This window comes from Chelonoidis abingdonii, chromosome 24, assembly GCF_003597395.2.
Source record: "Chelonoidis abingdonii isolate Lonesome George chromosome 24, CheloAbing_2.0, whole genome shotgun sequence".
NCBI lineage: Eukaryota > Metazoa > Chordata > Testudines > Testudinidae > Chelonoidis > Chelonoidis abingdonii.
The window spans coordinates 25510955-25529723 of record NC_133792.1 but is presented as its reverse complement, the minus strand read 5'-3'; the positions used below and the strand labels follow the sequence as shown (position 1 = coordinate 25529723).

The 18769-nt window shown below is 61.4% G+C and overlaps 1 protein-coding gene and 1 long non-coding RNA gene across 2 annotated transcripts in view; both read right to left on the bottom strand.

The window, feature by feature from the left end:
* LMX1B (LIM homeobox transcription factor 1 beta) overlaps window positions 1-2595 on the bottom strand; it is a 130418-nt gene extending 127823 nt beyond the window's left edge. Inside the window, exon 1 of the mRNA XM_032769261.2 lies at window positions 2424-2595. Coding sequence (XP_032625152.2) covers window positions 2424-2545 — 122 coding nt within the window. The 5' untranslated portion in view covers window positions 2546-2595. The remainder of the gene's footprint in view (window positions 1-2423) is intronic.
* LOC142045894 (uncharacterized) overlaps window positions 1-18769 on the bottom strand; it is a 503229-nt gene that overhangs the window by 453883 nt on the left and 30577 nt on the right. The window lies entirely within an intron of this gene.

Sequence of the window (18769 nt, the reverse complement as noted above, 5' to 3'; positions counted from 1 at the left end):
CTTGTTTACTTATACAGTCAGACATTTCATGGATCTGACATATCTATTAAAACTAAATTCTCTGTAACTGTTACAAAACGGGAACATGAGAAAATATTAATACTTGTTAAAATCAACCCCCCCAAAATGAATCTGTGCAGTTCAGTAAGACAATGCGCAGGCAGCTATTGTTTTCCATATAGCAGTATCTGGGTCTGTTGAAGCTTCTTTAATAACACATCCGTTAAGGCTGCAGTATGAAATTGCACATTCTATTGTAACTCCTAAGTAGGGGCACATCCATCTAGGCCATTCATACAGGAGTTATAACCCTAACAATATTTCTACTCAGCATGTCATGTTAGCATTTACTGCTAGTTTCCATGGAGATGGATTTTCATGCTGTAGCTATGAAATGCACATTGTTGCCACTAAGGCACTTCAGGCCCTATCTGGAAGCCTGCTGAATGCCTGACAAAAGTTGATGCAAACCAATAGTTGTTGTTCTTTGTTTGTTGCCAGACTTCTAGCAGAGCCACATTATGTCCTAGTGATTGAAGTGCCCATGTTCAACCCCCTCCCGACACAAAACGGACCCTAAATTTTAGTGACAAGCATGAAGTGGCTTTTGCGGGGCGGCCAAGCAGCTAAGCGGGGCAGGAACTTTGCGTGGCAGAAGGACATCGCTGCTGGGGCGGGCTGGTTTGCATACAAAGCCTGACATTTGGGGAATAAACGGATAAATAAAGTCAAGTCTCTGGGGAGGCACGAGGCCAGGAGTGGTGCACGGAGGCGTCTCTGGAGCCTCTGGCCCCGGCCGGGGCAGCGGGACCGGCTTCGAGGGGCCGAGTCCCCCCGCGCTCTGTCCGCAGCACATCAGGGGCTCGGCGGCGGCCTTTGCGGGAGGCAGGCGAGGCTCACACGCCCTGGGGCGAGCCGGCCCCCAGACAGCAGCAGTGACCGAGCCCCGGCCCCACTGCGCCCGGAGCTGGCACCCGGGGCAGGCCCTGCTCCATGGCAGCGGCCGGGCAGCTTCCCCCGGGTCTGTCCGCCGGGCCTGGTCTGAGCCGCCGCACCAGGCGGTACGAGGGGCCGGCCTGGGGCCTAGCGCTGTCCCCGGGGCACCCTGCAGCCTGCCCGCTCCGTGGCCCGGCCCAGAGAGGCGAAGCCGGCGGCTCATTCCCGGGCTGGCGGGGACCGGCCGCGAGCCGCGCTGCCCGGGCAGTGGCCAAGCGCAGCAGGTGGAGCTTGGCAGGAACCTGCCCTCGGGCAGGGGCCGCTGCCTGCGGGTTTGTGTGTTCGAGCCGATCCGCCGCTGCGGTGCCTCGGCTGGGTTGTGCTGGGCGGCCGGGGACACCGGGGCGATTCCAGGAGGCAGAGCTGGAGACCAGCCGCCTCCTGTCCTTTTAGCCAGGTGAGTCTCTGCACCCAGCGGCTCGCACTCAGCCCCGGCCGGGTAGCGCTGGCTCTGCCTGTGCAGCCTTCCCCAGAGCGGGCTTGTTCTTCTCTAATGACAACACGGGGCTGCTGATACTTCGCACGGTTTCTTAGGAACGATTTTTCGTTATCTCGCAACAAAAGGCCGGTGAAAAACCCAACTAACACTTCACCCAACAGCCCGATCACTCGGGTTTAATTCCTGTGTTAAAAATCCAGCTACAAATCCCGTTTGTGAAATGCCTCCCCGGGATTCCACTGGTCCCTTCTGCACCCCGCGAAAAGCCCGTGCCCCGGCTCTGCCGGGAGTTTCACGCCGTCCTCACTTAAGCGGCCCACGGTGTTATTTATTTCGAGTTTTTTTAATAACGTTTGGAACAAACTGATTTTAGAACCAATATTAAATTCTTCAAAATACCTAAAACTGCCGCGCGGGGAATGTTCTACTGAAAAGGCATTTCTGTTCTTCAACCCGAGAATTATTTACCGGCGGTGCATTTCCCTCAAAACGCCACGAATTCCCGGCACGAATTTCAAACGATTTGAGCTCGAATTTAGCTGGGGCGCTAACTAACCAACCCCCTTGTCATTCGGACACCAACCGCGGTGTTATTTAACATTTATAAAACCACCCGATGCAAACTCCCTTTGCTAAATGGGCAGCGGAGTATTTAACGCTTATCCGTGACTAGTAACCCGCCCCCCCGCACATTTCTAGCTTGGCCATTTGAACCCGAACAAATCTTTCTGGGGTCCGGGCGCGCGGCCCTTGGCTGGGCGCTCTCTGATCACCGCACCATTAGGGGCTTGTTCTGGTTTTCGTTTGAAAACTTTTTGGCGTTTCCCACCAAGGCAGCAGAACTCGGTGCGAGGCTCCTGGGGACCCGGGGCAGCATGTTCCATCCCCTGTGCCCAGCGCCAGGCCCGGCAGGCGCTTATGGCCCGGCGAGAAGGGCCCTGAGCGCCCCGGGGGCAGGCGTGCGGGGCAAGGGAGAAGGGTGGCTTACTGTTGGTAGTCTTGTTTGCAGTACAGTTTTCGATCCCGGAAGTAGCAGCTGGTGGTGAGGGCTTGTTGACACACTGCACACTGCAAACACTCTTCGTGCCAGGAAGACTCGTTCACTCTCATCAAAAAACGGTCTGAGATCGGCCGCTGGCAGCCCTCGCAAACCGCCTGGTTCTGACACTCGGACCCTAGGAAACAGCAAAGGGGGATGTAAAAGGCATGTGCAGAGGGCCCCCGAAACGCTCCCGCTGCGCCCCAGCTCGGGCTCTGCAGGCAGAGCGCTGCCGCGGCTTGGCCCGGGATCCCCTCTTCCCCAGGACCGGCTCCCATGAAACAAGATCGCGAACCAAACTCAAACCACCGCGATTTCGTTTGCGTCGGGCAGCCTCGGCTCGCGGCCCCACTTCCCTGCTAGCGACTCTCTGCTCCGCGCAAAACCGCCTGGGGAAGTTGCAAAACCCTGGCGCGGGGTCACCGCACAGTCCGCGAAGTGCGTGTGGCGAGTCGCGGTCCGCGGGCGGCAGGGCCCGGGCTGCCCGCACTCAGCGCCCGCCCCGACTTTTAAGCAATAGGGATTTCGGTCATTTAAAACTTCGACTCCCGCCGAAGTCCGTCAGTGAACCCGGCGTCCGCCTGCCCGTGCGGGGGGGGGCGGTTTCGCCGGCGCGGCGCGGGGCAGCGGCTGCCTCCGGCAGGCTCCGGCTCGGCGCGGGCAGCCGGCCCAGGGGCGCTCGGCCTGGGGCACAGCCGACTCACCAGCAACACGCCAGGGCGGCGGCGCCCGAGCGCGCAGCGGGCGATTCTCCACTTTGATGCCGTTCCAGCATCGCGGCGCGGTCCGGCGGGCCCGGCTGAGCCAGCCGGTCCAGGGACTCGGGCCGGCGGCGATGTCATGGGCGCCCGGGGCGGGCGGCCCGGGGCCGGCAGGGCCGGGACGCGCTGCCAGCGGGAGGGAGGCGGGAGCAGCGCTCTATCGGGGGCACGAGGCGCGCTGCCGCGGCCGGGGCCGGGGTGGAAGCTGCTGCCCATCGCGTCAGGTCATGCTTCCAGCCGGGCGCCGGGCGGGGGTCACCTGCCGGCGACCAGGCCGGAGCCGGAGCCGGGGTGGGGCCCGGGCCGGAGGCCGGCGGGCGCCGCGGGAGATCCAGGGCAGAGGCGGCCGGGCTCCCCGGGCGCTCCCCAGTCACTGTGCCCTGCCGCGTCCCGAGGAGCCGCTCCGTTTAGAGCGGGGCTGCGGCGGAGGAACACACCCACCCGCGGAGCCGCCTCACCCCTCCTCAAACTTGCTGACATTTGAACTCCATTGGCGCTCCTGGTATCGCTGCGCCGCGGTGATCCGTCTCCTCGACGTCAAATAGTGCCGTCGCGGCGCGAGTCCCCGCAACCCCCGCGGGCGCCCAGGTGCGCGTGGCTCGGGGTGACCCGAGCAGGGGCCGCGTCCAGCCGGGGCTGCGTTCTCGGGAGCTCCCCGGCCGGGGACAGTGTCCCCGCGGCTCCCCGACCCCCGGGGGCAGAGTGACCGGAGCTGCCTGGAGCATCCCACTCGAGTTAGCGGCCCCGCGCGGGCAGCGCGCCTCGGGCTTGCCCGCCTGTCCTGGGGTATGTAGCTGCGCGTCGCGGCTTGTGACTGTGCTTGGCTTTGCCCCACGGGCTGCCCAAGCCCGCGTGTCCCAGTGGCCTCTCCTCCCACGCGTGTCCGGGACCCTGGGCCTGCCTCTGCCCTCCGCAGCCCGGCCAGGGGCCCAAGCCCCTGGCTCCCCCCCGGGCAGGCACGCGTGTCTGGGGCAGCTGTGCCTGGGGGGGGACGTTGGCTGCGGAAGTGTTAACAGCGGGACCTGCCCTCAGCAGAGCCGCGATGGGCTGGCGCTGGCTGCTCCTTGCCGGGCACAGGCGCCCCTGCACTGTCCTGGCACCAGAGCCGCGGTTCCTTGGCGACAGGCCCGGCCGAGAACTGCACCTTCCCGCAGACCCTGCCGGAGCGCAGACCGGACGGCCGCCTGCTAAGGAGCCCTGGCTGCGCGCGGGGCTGTGGGCAGAGCCGGGCTGGGGGCCTGGCACGAGACACAGCCACAGCTCCCGCGGGCCCCCACCCCCGCGCCAAAGTCGGAGGCGGCTGACCCCAACCCCCGAGCCCAGTGCCCGTGACCTGCGTTCCCCGACCCGGGCTGGTAGCTGAAACGCCAGCAGATCCCACACGACCTGGCCTGCGCTGCCGAGATGGGCTCCTGCCGCCTGGCCCACCTTGGGGAGGAACCTGAGCGGACCCCCCTGCAGCCGACGGGGCGCTGGGCCGGGCTGCTGGGTACCAGGGCTCTGCGCCCCACCAGTGGCCTGGCCTTGGCCCAACAGGCACCGGCTGCGGGGCTCGGCCCTGCGTTGCCTGGCTTCAGAAGGATTCAGGGTCACGGGCTGATGCAGCTGGAGAGCCGCAGATGCCGGGGCAGGAGGCCCGAAGGCCTGGCCACTGGCCGCAAGCGTAGCTTGTCACCTCGGGCCGCTGCTGGGTGCCCTGCATGTTGGTGGGGAGCGCCTGTCCCGCTGGCCCGCGCGGGCTGAGCAGAGCCCCGGGCTGCGCTCCCGGCCCCTTCCCTGCTCGGACGCGTCTGCAGCAGAGGAGTCACTAGGGCAGGGGACAGGCATTAGCTCCCCGCTGCCCTTCTCCCCCTGGATCCGGGGAGCGCGGCCCGCGGGCTTCAGCGCAGCGAATCCAGGGGTCAGCTGGGCGCCTTTACACCTTCCCAGCGAGCCGGGCTTGGCGCGGCCAGCGGGTATTTTCGAGTCTGTATTTCCGTAGGCTGGGAATCGCCGAGCGTGGCCGCACGGCCCCGCATTGCCGGCTACCCAAGGGCCTTCTACGGGCCGGCCAAGTCCTGCCGGGGCAGTTTGAACCAGTGAGTGCGGTCCGTGCTGCCCCTGGCCGGCTGGACACCGGGCCGCTCTGAACCACGGGCTTGTGCCCACTGTGTGTTTCCTGACGGGAAACGCACAAACAATAAAAGACAAAATAATGCTCCGGCGTCGTGCGGGTGTCAGGCTCGGCTACCGCCCCGGCCGCCCCTTGCTTTGCGGGGCAAGGATCCCCTCCGAGAGCGAGCCAGCCAGGGCTGCCAGGATTCCGCGGATGACCAGACAGCAAGTGTGAAAAATCGGGACAGGCGGTGGGGGGTAATGGGAGCCTATGTAAGAAAAGGCCCTCAAACTGGGGACTGTCCCTATAAAAGCGGGACATCTGGTCACCCTAGTTCTGTGCAGGGGTTTGCTGTGGCGGGGAGGGAAGGGGCCCAAGCGAACCCGCTGGTGTTCAATGAGAAGAACAAGCGTTAAGGGTGACCGCTGGCTGCTCTGTTTGTGGGGCTGCAGGCAAAGCCCTTCGCAGGCAGGTTTCGCACCGAAATTCACAGTTTAGCTCAGTCTTTCGGAAAGGACCAGGCTTGTTGGGGTTTGGCTTGGACAATTTAACGCTGGAACCCGCTGCAGCTAACCCTGGGCTATTCAACTCTGGACGCTGCTTGGATTTCAGAGCTCGGCCGCGCAGAAAGAGCCTCTCGTTGGCATTGTTTACGGTTCCCATCCTGCCGGGGGCTGCTCCCCGACCCCAGCCACAATTATCTCCTACAGTGGCGAGGAAAATTAGAGCCGGTCTCGCTTCACTCCAAGCGTTTCCCTAACTTCTGATTAAAACTCTCAACTGGGCGGCGGGAGAGGTCAGAGGGGAAGGGGAGCCCCCTGGTCCGGGCTCGCAGCCGTCCAGTTAATTCCGGCCCTGGGGTGGGGGTCACTGTTCCGACAGAAATCAGACCAAAGACTGTAACTGCTACCGTCTCACCGCGTGTGACTATTACACAGGCCCTGCTCAGCTCGGCTGGCCGCCTGGATGCGAAGGCGGCTCCTTAAACGTCTGTAACTTAAATCAAACCATTAAAACACAAAAATCCATCATCGAAATCAACCCAAAGGAAACCTGCCCAAGCCGCTCTGTGCCCGCCCCGGCGCTGTGTGCAGGGTCCGGGCCGGGCTCGCTGCTCTGCCGGGAGTTGGGCCAGAACTACACAATTCGGAGCATCATTGCCGAGGCCGCTAAGACAAGAAGGAGTGAGACTCGGCTGGGCCCGTGTTACCGACCCGGGCTGTGCCGAGGGAGCCTTCGTGGGGAGTGAAACTTGTGCATATGTGGGTGCGCCATGAGCCTCTGCAGTGTGTCTGTGTGGTGTGTGGGTGCGTCACTAGCCTCTTACAGCTCTCGGTGTGTTGTGTATAGGCCATAAGCCTCCTACCGTGTGTGTGTGTGTGTGTGCGCCATTAGCTTCCTGCCCTGTGTGTATGTGCATGAGTTCCTGCTCTCTCTTTCTCCCTCTGTGTGTGTGTGCCATTAGTCTCCGCTGTGTGTGTGTACACATTAGCTTCCTGCTGTGTGTGTTTGTATAGATATACATACGCCGTGAGCCTCCTACTATGTGTTTGTGTGTGGGTGTGCCATTAGCTTTCTGCCCCCGTGTGTGTGTGTGAATTAGCTTCCTGCCCCTTGTGTGTGTGTGTGCCATTAGTCTCCAGTGTGTGTGTGTGCGCGCGCGCATTTGCTTCCTGCTCTCTCTGTGTGTGCCATTAGTCTCCGCTCTGTGTGTGTGCATTTGCTTCCTGTTCTCTGTGTGTGTGTGTGTGTGATTAGTCTCCGGTGTGTGTGTGTGTCATTAGTCGCCGATGTGTGTGTGTGTGTGTGATTAGTCTCCGCTCTGTGTGTGTGCATTTGCTTCCTGTTCTGTGTGTGTGTGAGAGACAGAGATTAGTCTCCGGTGTGTGTGTGTGTCATTAATCTCCGCTGTGTGTGCCATTAGTCTCCGCTGTCTGTGTGTGTGCATTTGCTTCCTGTTCTGTGTGTGTGTGTGTGTCATTAGTCTCCGCTGTGTGTGCGTGCATTTGCTTCCTGTTTTCTGTGTGTGTGTGTGTATGTGTGTGTGTGTCATTAGTCTCCGCTGTGTGTGTGTGTGTGTGTGTGCGCGCGCGCGCGCCCTCGCGCGCCATGAGTCTCCGCTCCGGTTGTTGCCTGTGCAGTTGTCTGAGGCTCTGGGCGCCGGCCTGGGCTGACCGTGTGCAGTCTGCCCTCTGCTGGCCGGCTGCAGGGTGGGCCCGGCCGTGGAGCCCTCACCTGGCTCGTTGGTCTCTGGGGTGTCTCTGCATTTCCCCGGGATGCGCAGCCCGTTTGCTGCTGCGGCGCTGCAGGACCCTTCGGCCTGTCCGAGGCAGAGACAGCGGCCAGTGCCGAAGGGAGCAGGGACCGAGCACCCCCGAGCTCTAACTGCAGCATTAGCAACGCCAGGGCGTCGTCCTGAACTGAGCAGGGCAAGGGGGGCGCTGGGCCCAGCTCCTCCCGTCTCCGCCCCCCACCCCCAAGCGCCTGGGGCCGGGGAGCGCACGTCGGGCCTGTCTGGCTCCATCCGACCCGTCGAGTTATTTTAACTTTTCGTCCTATTTCATTTCCCTGTCAAATAACTTCCTTTAGTGCGCCTTGCTGTCCCTCGGGCCGAGCCCGCGGCTCCCGCAGCCCGACCCGATACGGATTGCAAGGGGCAGTGTCAGCTCCGGGACCCACCTCCAGCTCCCCCTCTGCCCGGCGTCCACACCTCAGTGTCTGCGCTGGAGAAAAGAAGATACAGCGTTTGGGCTCCACTTTCTCGTGCAGACGCTTCAGTAATTCACAGGGAACAGGGAGCGGCGCTGCCTGGGAAAACCCTCACACAAAGCGAACTGCCGGAGCCCGGGCCGCAAGCTGCGTACGTGTAAACGCGGTAACACTCCTCGCGCTCCGCGAGACACGTCGGAAACCCGTCCCATCAGTGCCCAGACCACACCGACGGGGCAGTCCCTTCCCCAGGAGTTATGAAATCTTCAAGAAAAGGGGATTTTTGTGGAAACCGAGAAAGCCTCTGACCAGGCACCAGACCACGTGTTGCTACGGCTCCCCTGGGGAACGCTGACAGGGGGGGCATCACTGACCCAAACCTGTGTGGCCGTAAGGCTTGTGTCCGCCCCTGTCCCTGCTCCGCTCTGCACCCCACGGTCTGCGGAGCGTTTCTCCTGGGAGGTCACCCGGCCCCGTGCAAGCGGACAAGTCCCGTTAGAGACTAGAGACGAGCTCCCTTCACTCCCCAGACGTGAGTGGGACCCCCCCGCCCCAGCTTCTGTTAGCAATGGCGCTTGCGGATATTTTCATTCCCTTTTCACTGGACATTGCTCCAAACTTCCCAGCTGCCATTGTGAATCCGAACGCACCTTGACAGCCCCAATCCCGCGATCTTCTCCCAGGCTGCAGCCCTTCCGTCCAGTTCCCTTTCCTGCACCTTGCTGTGAATAATTCTCACCGCCCGGCCCTCCCACGCTACCCAGATCCACGCGAAACCGAGCCCACGTGTGCACGACCCGGCGGTCAGGCCACAGCTGTCACCCAGTCGAGCAGAAGAAACCGGACCATGGGACATAGGTGCCCGCTCACGTCACCGGCCCGGAACAGCTGGAGCTGAAAGGTGTGAAACGGTTTGTCGAGTAAACAGAGATCTTGAGGGTTACGTTTCCTACCAGAAAATCTGAGCCGAAACGAGCTCCGTCATTGGCACCGAATAATTCCCGCCCCCCTCCCCGCTCCGGTTTCCCTCCGACTGAGGGACACGTGTAAAGAAGGCGCGAAGCTGCAGTTCCCAATGCCGAATCCACAGAGTCACTCGCTCTTCTGCGCAAATGATGGTTGTGAACAAAACGCGGGCCTGGGTCCGGCAAAGCAGCGCCCGTTCGCACCTAGCCGGGGCTCTGCTGGGACATCCGCAGGGTTAGAGCCGAGGACAGCGGGCGCTCTGCAGGGGTTGGCAGCGGCCCCTCCCCGGGGAAGGTGTCCTGCGGGGCGCCGGGGAAACGCGCTTGGCTCATTAAAGGCTGAGGGCCGGTGAAGCCCCTGGCGCCGCTGCCCCGCAAACCCCACCGGCCTGGCTTCTGCGGACTCCTCAGTGGCCAAAGGTTTAGAGCAGTCACGTGAAGGGTTCTAGGGGCTCAGATGACGGTGTTTTCCTTAGTGTTTCCTAGTGTCCAACCTAGAGCTCCCCCACTACAACTTAAAACCATTGCGCCTTGTTCTGTTTCCCTAGGAGGGTGATGAAGCACTGGAATGGGTTCCCTAGGCAGGTGGCGGAATCTCCTTCCTTAGAGGTTTAAGGTCAGGCTTGACAAAGCCCTGGCGGGGATGATTTAGTTGGGGATTGGTCCTGCGTTGAGGGGGGTGGACTAGATACCTCCTGAGGTCCCTTCCAGTCCTGATATTCTATCAGGACCAGCACTAGGGGTTTTAGCACCCTAGGCGCATGGCAGTTTCGCCACCCGGTGCCCTGGTCCCGCCGCTCTGATGGAGCTGCCGCAGTCCTGCCTGCGGAGGGTCCGCTGGTCCGCAGCTCTGGTGAAGCTGCCGCAGTGGTGCCTGGGAGGTCCACCGGAGCCGCGGACCAGCGGACCCTCGGCAGGCACCACTGCGGCAGCTCCACCGGAGCCGCCTGCTGCCCGCTCCAGCAGAATGCCGCCCACCAATAATCCTGGCGCCCTAGGCGATTGCCTAGGCTGCCTAAATGGAAGCACCAGCCCTGTATTCTATGATTCTATCCTGCTCCCTCCTGCCCATCCTGCCTCCCGGCCAGCCAGAACAGACCAGGACTGCCCCAGCCTCCCTGCACTGGCCCAGTGGGCCCTGAGCTGCAGTCCATGGGCACCCCCCTCCCCAGGAGTCACCCCTAGTGTTATATCGAGGGCAGACAAACCCCCCAGGCATTTCTCAGGCAGAGCTTGCTGAACTTGGGGTCAAGAGCCAGGGAGGCTCCAGGCTAGGCCCCTGGGAAAACTCTCCCTATGGAGAGCACCAGCAGCCAAACCCTGGGATCCTCTCAGTAGGCTATGGCGCTCCACCAGTTTACACCACCGAGGCTCTGCCCCCCTAGGACTGGACATCATTGGCACCCCAGCCGCACTGGTTTCCTGGGGAGGCAGTGTGACCAGGAGCTCACAACGAGGCTACAAACACTCCTGGTCCGTTACTGGATAAATCCAGCCCTGGCCCCTGCAGGGGAGGGGAAATGTGCCAGTGCCAGTCAAGGACCAGATCCGTGCCACGCTACATGCCAGTTCTCCCCCACCAGAGGAACTAGTTCAAAAAACAGCAACGGCTTCGCTGGGATCAGGCCCAAAGCTAATGGCGAAACTCCCATTGGCTGGGATGGGCAGAGAAGCGGGCCGGACAGACAGACCAAGGCAGTGCGCTGCAGCATGGAACAAAGGGCGCGGGCGAGCGCTCGACTTGCAGCATTAAGGCGGGGGCTCTGACACCCCAGACCGATGCTGGCTCTATGCTGGGCCGGAACACCGCTAGGAAACTGCCTGGCCCGGACCCTCGGAACTTCCCGGGGGACCGCCAGAAACCCGGGCAGCTGAGCGTGACTCCCCGGGCCCGGCCTGTGTCTGTGTTTGGGGGCCTGGAGGAACAACTCCGTTTACTCTGATTAAAGGCACAAGCTGCGAGGCGCCGTTTGCTTGTTGGAGCTGCTGAGGGCAAATCCGCAGGCTCCCCTGAGCTCAGCATCGCCTCCCCAGGCACCCGACCCCGCCAGGAGCCGCAGTGCAGGGCAGCGGGACGCCGTTTGTTTAGGCTGGGATCACCGCACATCCGCGCATCCCTCTCCGGGCGCAGGGAGCTGCGAGCGGCGCAGGCTGGTTTGCACAGAGGGCGCGGCGGTGCTTGGCTTGGCCCCTCCACCTCGCAGGGGCAGCCGGACACCAGGGACCTGCCGCACGTGTGGGCTGGGCCTCGCCAGAAAGGCGCACGTCTCACACTCCAGCTCTGCCGGACGACAACTCCTACCTCCACCAGCGGGCAGAACCCCTTCGAGAAAAGCGAATCTCCTGCCCCAGTTCCTCCCTAGGCCCAGGCTGCTGCGCGTTTTGCCCCGAAGCACGTACGTGGCTAACGAGAACCTCGCAGGGCTAAAACATGTAGGGGCTATAAACGAATTCTTTACTAAATCCTTCTAAACGTGGGCTTCAATGGCTTCCGGTGGCAAGGAGTTCCACAGACTAACGAACTGTGCATTCACCAGTTTTTTAAATATCCCTTCTTATGTTCATTGGCAGTCCCCCTTGTTCTTGTGTTATGCGAAAGGGCAGCAGAGCCCTGACCGTTTGGAGATCAGGGATGGTTTCCCCTCTACTCTGTCCCCTCTAAGCTCTCCCCTTTCTAGTCAGTCCTATTTTTTCCGTGTCCCCTAATGAATTTCTAACCCAAGTCTGCAATAGTGTTTTCCCCAGTCCCTGCAACCCTTCGGTTTCTGCTCTGTGTATCGCGAGACGGTGGGGCCAACACTGCTCACCGTATCCCAGGGGAGGAGGCACCGTTGCTTTGTACAGCGCTATTGTCATGTGTTCAGTGTTACTTTCCCGTCTCACCCTTTTCACAGCCTAACGTTTGGTTGATCTTTTCTGGCCGCTGCTGTCCATTGAGCTGCTGTTTGCACCGTGCCAGCCAGGTGCTTCTCCGGGGCGATTTCACAGACATCTTGTAGGATTCATTCCAATGAATCTCCCCGATGTGGGCGTTGCGCTGCACGCGTCAGCCCCGAATCTCACCCGGCACGCGGAAGCTCTGCGAAAGTGACATTTTGTGTAATCTGCAAGTGTTGCCGCCTCACCATTCACCCTCTCTCCCAAATAGCCGATAACGCTGTTAAACAAGGCAGGGTCCCTGGGGCAGTGCCGGACCCCAGAGCTGCTCCCCTCTCGCCATGATGAGCCCGACCCTTTATTCCTACGCCTTGTTCTGTCTCTCAGCCACTGAGGTAATTTTACCTCATTCGCTTTACCCACCTGGCTCTTCTGCGCAGCTCTGTCTCCAGACTAACGGCTCAGTCAAGGCAAGAACAGGACAGGCTAGCACGGTGGTTCTCAGCCAGGGGCATGCAGGGCCTTCCGGGGGTACATCAGCTTCTCTAGAGACCTGCCTAGTTTTGCAGCTGGCTCCATAAGGGGGACTAGCGAGGTCAGGACAAACTACACTTTCATACAGACAAAATGGGGCAGCAATTCCCCTGTACCAGTGCGGCAGTGACGCTTGTGTGGCACTGTCTGATTTTGTAGCAAGTCCTTTTAAGTGAAGTGAAACTTGGAGTCTGCAGGACAAGCCAGAGCCCTGCAAGGGCACTGGTGTGGCGCGGTTGAGAGCCGCTGGGCTGGGACATTGGCTGCGGGAAATACGGCCCCTCTCCCCAGCAGACGTGAGGTCCTCGGGAAGCAGGGGCACCAGCCCGATATAAAGGATGCTCTGGTTAGATTAGGGCAGAACGCAGAGCGCTGAGCTGAGAAACCCTCTGCAGCAGATGCCCAGCGCCCGCCCACCTCTGGTTCTGGGCACGCGGCTCAGCTCAGCCAGCCCCGCGCAGCAGGGTCACCCCTTTGCCTCTCCCCGGACCTCCAGCCGCGCTGGGGGCAGTGCAGGTGGCTGAAGTGGGGCTCTCCGTGAGTCAGCCCCGGAGCTGGGGGCCCGCTGCTCTCCCCAGGGAGAGGCGCTCGCAGCAGGGCTGCTCCCCTGGCCACTTTCTACCTCTTCGGCCCCATCAGGTCAGGCAGCGCAGCACAGCTCAGGCGCCCTTCCGCCTCCCGCCGCCCCCTAATCTGCGGAGATCCCACCCTCCACTCTCCAACCCCGGCGCGGGAGGCTCTGCACAGAAATATGCTGCCCCGCCCCCCAGGTGTGGGAGGCGGAGGGGGTGTGTGGCGATGGTGGGGAGGGGGTGGCGGTGGGGTGGGGAGAAGGGGAGTGTAGGAATGGAGGAAGGGGGATGGGGAGGGGATGGCGGTGGGGGAGAAAGGAGGAGGGTGTAGTGGGGAAGGGGGATGGCAGTGGGATAGGGAGGAGGGGGTGTAGGGATGGAGGAAGGGCGTGGGGTGGGGAGGGGATGGCAGTGGGGTAGGGAGGAGGGGGTGTAGGGATGGAGGAAGGGGGTGGGGAGGGGAGGGGATGGCAGTGGGGAGCAGGGGGTGTAGGAATGGGGGAAGAGAAGGAGGAGGGGGGGGCAGTGGGGTAGGGAGGAGGGGGTGTAGGGATGGAGGAAGGGGGAGGGGGATGGCAGTGGGATAGGGAGGAGGGGGTGTAGGGATGGAGGAAGGGGGAGGGGGATGGCAGTGGGATAGGGAGGAGGGGGTGTAGGGATGGAGGAAGGGCGTGGGGTGGGGAGGGGATGGTAGTGGGGTAGGGAGCAGGGGGTGTAGGAATGGGGGAAGAGAAGGAGGAGGGGGTGGCAGTGGGGTAGGGAAAAGGGGGTGTAGGGATGGAGGAAGGGGGAGAGGGGTGACAGTGGGGTAGAGAGGAGGAAGAGGTGTAAGGATGAAGGAAGCGGAAGAGGGGCGGGATGTGGGCCGTGGAGCCCCGTGGATAAGACCTAGCGGCCCAGCTTAACCCGTCTCCCATAGCAGCACAGGCTGCGCGCCCCGCCGAGCTTATTTCACGCGTGACCCAAAGCTGGAGGCTCCCCCTTTGTTTCCTTTGCACCACATCAATCTCTATCGGTCACTTTCTGCAGAAGTTGCTCAGACGCAGAGGCGCTGTGTAAGAGCAACGATCGTGCGCACGTTTGGCACTGCCCAGATCCACTCACCGGGCTCGGGAGACCCCCCGTATTCTCACTAAACCCGGCAAGTGAAATGTAAACGAACCAGTCCCCCCTTGCTAGCGATCTGGAGCAGGCGCGTGTCTGCTGTGCGCCGCAGGTGACTTTTCGGTCGGTGAATTCTCTTCCCGCCCCCGCTGGCCCGGTACGAATGACAATCGTTTCCAGTTTAGCCCCGATTTTAGGGGAAACAATTGTTGCATTTTGTTTTCGTTGACATGTGAGGCACAAAGCACACAGACCACTGCAGCCGATTGCAGTTCATTTCGCCACTGGGCCAAGGTCAGTTGTCAGCAGAGGCGTAAAACTAGGCACGCGAATAAATTATTTTATCTGGAGAGAAATTTGTCAGTTTCCTGATCACTATTTTACTTTATTTGTATTTTCAAGCCTCGGAGGTAAGAAAAAAAAGTTCCCTTCTAATCTAAGTGCAACAGGCGAGTTAAGAAAACAATCCTGTCCGGCCCTCGGCACGTTCAGCTCCTCGCAGACTCGCACCAGAGCTGGAATCGCAGCAAGCCCGCTGCTCTCTGCCCTGCCAGAGCCGACCGGCTGGGCACCCTTGATTCCCACGGCCAGTCCGCCGGCAAACGCTTCCCCCGGCCGGCAGTGGAGACACGCGCACAGTCCAGGACAATAACTAGCAAACAAATATCGGAGGGGTAGCCCTGTTAGTCTAGATCTGTAAAAGCAGCAGAGAATCCTGTCGCACTTTATAGACTAACAGACATTTTGGAGCATGAGCTTTCATGGATGAAAGCTCATGCTCCAAAACGTCTGTTAGTCTATAAGGTGCCACAGGATTCTCTAGCAAACAAATGTGCAGCGCTCAGCGCTCGGCCTCAGCCCAGCCGCTCAGAACGGAGCTGTTGGGAGATTTACTCGGTTTGTGCAACGCCTTTAAACGGCCTTTATGGCGCGTTTTTCTGTGGGCCCGGGTTGCTCAGCGGCGAACCCGGGGAGCCTGGAGCGCAGCGCGGCACGGAGCCGGCAGGGCCTCACGGGGGGCACGACCGCCAGGGTCACCCGGCAAGCGCCCGGCAGGGAGATCCCCAGGCCAGCGGCCACGCGGAGAAAGTGATGGAGCAGGAACAGGTGTGTGGTGGTCCGGCCCTGCTCGAAGCGGGCCCGGGAGAACCCGCCCCGGTCACAGGCACAAGCCGGAGCCAGGGGGACACGCGCGTCCTGGCCCCACTCGCCGCTGCATTTCCAGCTCGGGCCATGAAGGAGGGAGAGGCCTGGCTGGCTCGGTCCTTCGGAGCGGAGCCGTGCCACGGGCATCGCACCTTTGGAAGCAACCCCGCGCCTGGCCAGGCAAGGACCGAGCCTGGCCGGAGCCCCAGGCTGGGGGCGCACGCCGCGGCCGGGGCTGAGCAGACAGGACACGGGGGAGCAGCGGGGCGTCTCTGCCCGGCCGCACTGATGGGGAGCCCACGCGGGCTGCCAGGCGGCTCCCGTTTCCCTAAACAGTGTCGGGGCAGGGGCAGGCCAACCAGAGCGAACCAGGGCCAAGGAGTCCGGGCTTGGGGCAGCGACAACGAGAGGAAAGACGCGTGCAGCGCGCAGGGACCAGGCGCAAGAGCCCGCCCTTGTAGTGCCAAACTATTCGTTTGGCTGAGAAATGATCATCAGTTCTTAAGAGCCTCAGGAACGTGATGGGACTCGGGCTACTTAGCAGCCGTCCCCCGCCGGGTCTGGCCCACCGATGGCCGCAGCAAAGCTGCGGTGCGTTAGTAGTTAGAATAGAGGAAAAGGCATTAAAACAAAATAGAACAATTCGAATCGCACCTTAAGAAGTCAAATCTTGCGCATATTGGTGTTTGGGGCTAATTCTTCGGGCTCTCCGCAGTCCGGGCCTGCTGTAATTCAGAGGAAAAACCATTTATCCCCCTTTCCTTCCCCCAGTGAAAAGAGAACTACTCGCGCCTGCATTTTGGGAAGAGCCCCCTTCTCGGTTTGCTTTTAGACAGAAATGCAGCAGCGAGGGGTGATCCGCGCGGGAAGATTGGAGGTTGGTTGATGTCCCGGTCCCTCGGGTTCATTCTTATTTACTTATCGTTATTGTTCCTTTAGATTTTTGTTACAAGCGGAAATATCGCTCCATAGCCTAGAAACCGAGGGTCGAACCGGGGGGTTTTGAGGCTACAATCAGGCCATCGAATCCCGGCGCCTGTGTGTGTCTCTGCTTCTGCGGTGTAAAATACCGAACGGTTCCTCTCGGGAGTTCGAAACGCGCCTCCTGGTTCAGTTTTCCTTCCACAGGAGAGTGAGAAAGTTACATCGCGGGGCTGGTTTCGTTAACGTTAATAGAAGCAGCAGAAGGAACGCGATATGGGAGTGAATAACGCGAAATACCGTCACAAGCAAACGAACGGTTTCTCCAGGCTTTTTTTTTAGCGGACGTTTTAAAATAAGCCTCTGCCCCGCCCGGTGCTTTACATCTGGAGGTTTCTTCACCCAGCTTGGAGAGGGGAGCACGAACCTGTCCTCAGGGAGACTTAGGGATCGTCTCGGTCCCCTCCGCGCCGTCAGGGCAGTGGCTCCGTGAGTAGCACCGACAGGTTTGTCCTGTTTCACAGATCAGCCCGGAGCAGCGGGAGCCAGGCCTGTGGGGGCCCCCAGGCTCTCGGGGCAGCGGGCCTGGCATGTCCCTGGTTCACAGGCTCCAGGCTAAGGGGTTTCCTGATCCCTTTCGATTTGCTCATTTAAATCCCGCTCCCAGTAAATTGTTTCTGTAAAACACAAAACAGCGAGCGCCGCTTTCCGCTTTACAGGGCTGGCCGCACTGAAACACCCATCTCCGCACCCTTCCCTGCGGGCCGCACTGAAACACCCACCTCCGCACCCTTCCCTTCGGGGCTGCCGTTCACTGTCAGAGCTAAGCAAACCCTCCGCCAGGCGAGGCCGGGCCCAGACGCTTTGGTTGGGTTTCTATGGACCGGACGTTCGCACCTCCTGTGCTGTGTCTACCTGCTGGGGACGCCTAGCTGAGCGGCGGGACCGGCTTTGTCTCCAGCTTTGCAGTCGCTTTTCACCATAAATCGCAGTGCGGCTGAGCAGCCGGCGTGGTCCGAGCCTCGGCGGGGACACTAGCCCACGGGCCCGGGCGAGCTCCCGCTCTCCGCAGGGGCGCGGTCCCGCCCAGCCCCGGCCCCAGCGGGCCGCAGCCTGCTCCTCCCCGGGCTGCTCGGACAGCGGGCTCCGGCCGCCCGGCTCATGTCCAGCGGGCGATTGCCAGGAGACGCCGGGCGATCAGGGCTGCCACGCTGGGGACGGCGGGGGTCTCTGTGCTGGAGGACGGAGAGCCCAGCGGGCTGCGGAGCTCGCCGCGCCCTGCCCATCCCACCGCCAGGACAGGGCTGGATACGCGAGGGGGCTGCCCGGGGCCGGGCGTACAGCGGCCCCTCGCCATCGCGGGTGGGGACACAGACCAGCCGGCCTGGTTGGCCAGGGAGCGGTCCCGGCTGGGACGCAGGCCCGGGGGTGTTGGGCTGGGGGTCACTAGAGCCAGGCTCCTCGCTGCAGGGGCGCACGACTGGGCTTGCCCCTCTCCCGGCCTGGCTCCAGCCGCGGGCGGCCTCTCGGGCCTCCCGGAGACGCGGGATGGCCCAGGGGGCTGGGGGTTCTGCATGACCTGGCTAGCCGGGCTGCGCCTCGGTCCTCACCTGGTGCCAGGGCCCCTCAGGTTCCCGGGGCGGTGAGCGCTGCTGAGCAATGGCTGCCAGGAGCTCAGGGGCCAGAGCTGCGCCCCCTGGGCCCTGTACAGGTCCCCCAGCCCGGTCCTGCCCGACCGCAGCCAGAGCCTCGGGAGTCGGGCCCTGGACGCTCCCGCCCGCTCCCCCAGGGGTGGCACCACCATGTTGCTGCACCCTGGGATCGCCGCTGGCTGTTACTGATAGTAACAGGAGAGAGAACCTGGCGCAAGCCTGCGAGTGGAGAATGGTTCTGTCCTGCCCCGAGCCCTCTGATCCTCCATGCAAATGAGAAAGGACCATATAGAATGGGGAAAGCGTTGGCCCAAACTGCCAGGAGTCTCCATGTTATTATACCCGTGAGCGAGAGCTGTGAACCTGCCGAGCAGAGCAGCTCGTTCTGCTTTGCATTAGTCCTTACTGCGCTGTCACTGAAGAATGCAGAAGTGGAAGTATTTGCTCCAGGACTGAGCCCAGGCGGCCTAGCGAGGAGAGCACAACGCTGAGGTGCACACGTGCAGCACAGAAGGTAACGTCGTGTTCAAGCAAACCGGGGCTAAAGAGTCTGGAAGAAAAGGAAACAATAGGACTGAAACTTTGTCCTGTCAAAGGCCTCAGGGACACTTGTGGTGGTGAGGGCTCATTTCACCCCGTCCTGCCTTTGGCCCCTTCGCAGTCCTCTGCCTTCCCCACGATCAGTTCCATTTTGATCATAGGGTTCATTTCCAGATTTCCTAATACAGACTGCCTGACAGTTTGCCGTGGAGGATCTCTTGTATGATGTGATCCAATACCTTGGCCTGATTTCACCTGGTGCCAGCTCAGCTGGAAAGATGCGCAGGAAGCCTCTGGCCATTCTAAGAAAGAAAATGTGTTTTGTTTTGGCAGCTTTTCTTTTCCTCTGCGTTCTCCTGTGTCAGTGTTTTATCTTGCCTGCTGGATGCTGGCAAGACCAGACTTGGTGCCTCAGCCCC